Here is a 3,641-nt window from a genome sequence, read left to right on the forward strand (position 1 = left end):
GCAATGCGGCAGATGGCTATGAAGCTGCAAGAAAAATGCGGTTAGTTTTACTAGCACCTGTGGCAAATTCCTCTCAGAGGTCCTCCCACAAGGCTTGTGTTGTACAAGATGATGCAGAAGGAACAGGAGGAAGGAGATGGTTGTGTCATATGTTCCCCCGGGGCTCGCCACTTAAAAAAAAAAAGTTAAATATTTTTATTTTGGGGGTTTTTTTTTTTTTTTTTTTTTCCCATGCCGTCTCATCCTGATTATAAAAATTCCCTTTTCTATTGGATGTGTCAAAATGTAGCGATTGCATTGCCAAAGTGTCTGTGCTCTCAAACAATGTAGACTTTTAGTGTTTCTGCCAAAAGTAGCAATAAGGGTTTAGTCAAATATTGAAGCTTCTGCGGCAATAAACAGGCTGGGAGGCAGTTAGGGAGCTGGGAAGGGGCTGTACTCTGGGCTGCTGTTTTGGTGTAGCCATGGACTACACCGACACCTCTAGAGTCTTTCCGTGGTTATGAGCAAGAGCAAATTTGGCCATTATAGTCCATTACCTCTAACACAAATACAAGTATTTTTTAGTTTACTGTGTTTTCTAGGATAATGATTTCATGTTTAAGTGTAATTCAGTTCAGCTTGTCCTTGCAATGAAGGCTCTCCAAAAGCTTTGGCAGTAATTAGGCCTCTTGATAGGTCCATCAGGTGAAGCTTGGCACATTTGGCAGCTGAGAAAAAAAAAAAAAAAAGAGGAGTAAAAGGAGCCCATGGGAATAAATCTGCCTGAGGCCACAGAGCACGGACCAGGTTTGTGGCAGAACTGGGATGGGGATGCAGAGCCCTGACTCCTAATGGGCTCTACTAATTGGGGACCCATGGGGCAGCCTGTATGGACGCTGCAACTCCCAATTAAAGGTTTAACTAAGAGCAATGGGGTTTGTATTTTCCCCTTTCCATATGAGGACTTATAGCAACTGCTTTTTAGGAGGCACTAGTGCAGGCAGTGGTGAAGGAGCTGGCTGCCCTTGCTCACCACGTCCAGCCGTTAAAGATGATAAAAACAGTACAATTGTGAGTCTGCTCCAAAAAGAGCACGTAACTCTAATAATGTGCCTTTCCAGCTGGTTCATGCACTCCAGTGCACGGTGAGGTAACCGAAATCCAGGGCCGGTTTCCCTGGGCATTGGGTAGGGAGGCTGCTTCCCTTACTGCTCTCCTGCTTCACCAGGGTGTCACTCCCCGTGTGTTCATTCCCTTTGTGGTAGTTTCAGGGTTTTGTGCTTCAATCTACACACATACATTTCAGGGACCCTGTTACTGGTGACTGCAAAGCCTTTGGGAATGGCAGGGCCATAGAGAAGTGACTCCAGATTTGTGCATCGGATGCAAGGCTTAAGTTATACATTACTAGAGTAGTAATAACATACTACTGGAGTGGAAACCTCTCTGCTTTGCCACATGGTCAGGAGCCTCTGACTTGCAGAGCAGACATCTAATTACCCAGTTCCCATTTGGCTTGGTCTGGGGCTTGTATTTGTGGCAAACTTGGATGCTGGGGATGTGTAAGAGGGTTTAACCCTGCGTGGGTAGGATGTGTTGATGCCAGGGATGAGAGGCTCCTGTCAGAATAAATTGGCTGTGGGAATCGGGGGAGCCTCTCTGGTAGATCCCAGCTGTGAATCTCCCCTAGAATGTTTATATTTGTCTTATTTCCTGAGCTTGTGAGCCAGGGAATTTTGCTGACATTGCTCAGCAGCTTGAGCCTTGCCCATGGCTTCCAGCAGATCCCTATGTGCTCGCCTCATCCGCAAACTCTTGTGTTAAGAAGCTGGTGGCACCCTCCAACCAGGCCCGGGCCCGTCACCAGCTCGGCTGTCCCTTCTGGCTGGCGCAGGGGATGAGTTGGGTTTCTCTCCCAGTGAAGGGAGATCTCCCCGTGAGGATCCCAGGGTGGTTCAGGTTATACGGGAGCATGTCCGTGCTCACAGGGACTGAGGAGCAGATGTGACTCTGCATCTGGATCTCCTTGACCAAGGCACAGGCTGTGCTAACAGTCTGCATCTGCACTCTGTGGGACGGTAACAGATAGCGTGTTGGGTCTGTCTTCCAGCCGACAGGCAGGACAGAAGGCAAACTGTGTCCCAGCCATCGGTGCGTGGTGAATAAAAGTTGGCTTGAAAACTTGCAGCACACTACGAGGCAAATTGCAAAGTACGGCTGGAGCGAGGGACCCCGGCTGGGCTCGTAAACCCCGGCTGGGCCAGAGGGTCCGTCTGAGGGACCCCGTCCCCCAGACCCGGGGCCGTGCCAGAGCAGAACACGGGGAGGGCGGGAGGAGCCGCACTGGGAACCCATTTTGTGCTGTTATAAAGAGGCAAATCCCACCGCTCTGACTGCAGCAAAGTCACGACGAGTGCAACAGAAGTTTACTTAAGTAAAGAGTGAGTAATATATAGGAATATATGTACATATATGTGCGTGCATGCAAAGGTCTTCAGGATTTAGCTGAGTGTTCACACATTCCCTAAGCCAATAACATCCGTTGTTATGGGAAATGAGGTAAGTGACAGAATTACTGTCCTTATGGCGGGCGACAGGCAAGTCTGAGGTTCCCAGGCTGTAACTCCCCTTCCAGTCCCTGCAGCAACAATAGCCTGAGAGAGGGAGCACGAACAAAGAGTGCTCAGTTCTATTTGAAGATTTCATCTAAAAAACAGTTGGGTTCAGATGAGACTCAGGTTGGAGAACAGTAGAAGACCTGTGTCCGTAGCTGTGGTCCTGTGCGCAGCGAGCCCTTCGGGGTGCCCTGCTCTGACCCCCCCCCGCTTAGAGCAGCCGGGCAGTTTTGGGGCGATGCCGATTAAAGAGCTTTCTGTCCCACCGAAGCCCCCGAGGGAGGCACTTGGCGGCCCGAGCGGTGCCGTAGGTGCCCGCCGGGCCCCGCAGCCCCCGCCCGGCTCCGCGCCTCTCCGCGGGGAAGCGCGGGGCGCGGAACCCTCCGCAGCCGGGGCCGGCCCCGGCAGAGCCCCCGAGGCGGGGGGGTGTGGGGTGGGGGGGAGCACCCTCCGCGCTGCCCCGCGGCAATGACACCCCCTTCTCTCCCTCTCTCTCTCCCTCCCCGCAGCCTGCGCGGCCGCGGAGCCGCCGCTGCGCTGGGAGCCGCGGTGCCGGCAGCAGCTCCGCCACCTGCGGGACGGCGGCGGGATCGCGGCGCGGCTGCCCCCGCGCCTGGAGGGACGATGGGTCTCCACCGGGTAAGGCACCCCCAAACCCTCCGGAAGGGTACCCAAACCCCGCGGACCCCCCGCAGCTCCCCCCCCAAGGCCACGCAGAGAGGGGCCGCGCCATCGCCCCCTCCCCACGCCCCCCGCCCCGCCGGGGAAAGGCCGAGGTGCCCCCGCACCCCTCTTGGAGCCCCCCTGCCCCTTCCCACCCGGCTCAGCCTTCATCCCCCCCCGCACTCCTCCCGGGGGCGGGCCCGAAGCCCGGGACCCTGCACGTTTCGGGAGCGGGTGCCACGTGCGGCCACTGGTGCGGGAGGCTCTTCCCCGCGATGCTGCTCCCGCCCCGGCTCCCCCGCACCCCGGGAGGGGTTTCACCCCGCAAAGCCCCCGCCAGGCGCCGCAGGGGGCTCACATCTGCCTCCCCCCCCCCCCAGG

The 3,641-nt window shown here is 55.7% G+C and overlaps 1 protein-coding gene across 1 annotated transcript in view; it reads left to right on the forward strand.

Moving 5' to 3' along the window:
- Positions 1-3,641, forward strand: part of APCDD1L (adenomatosis polyposis coli down-regulated 1-like) — a 17,106-nt gene that overhangs the window by 9,115 nt on the left and 4,350 nt on the right. The window contains exon 2 of the mRNA XM_014956038.1: positions 3,107-3,236. Coding sequence (XP_014811524.1) covers positions 3,107-3,236 — 130 coding nt within the window. The remainder of the gene's footprint in view (positions 1-3,106; positions 3,237-3,641) is intronic.

Source organism: Calidris pugnax, unplaced genomic scaffold, assembly GCF_001431845.1.
Source record: "Calidris pugnax isolate Ruff unplaced genomic scaffold, ASM143184v1 scaffold50, whole genome shotgun sequence".
Lineage (NCBI taxonomy): Eukaryota > Metazoa > Chordata > Aves > Charadriiformes > Scolopacidae > Calidris > Calidris pugnax.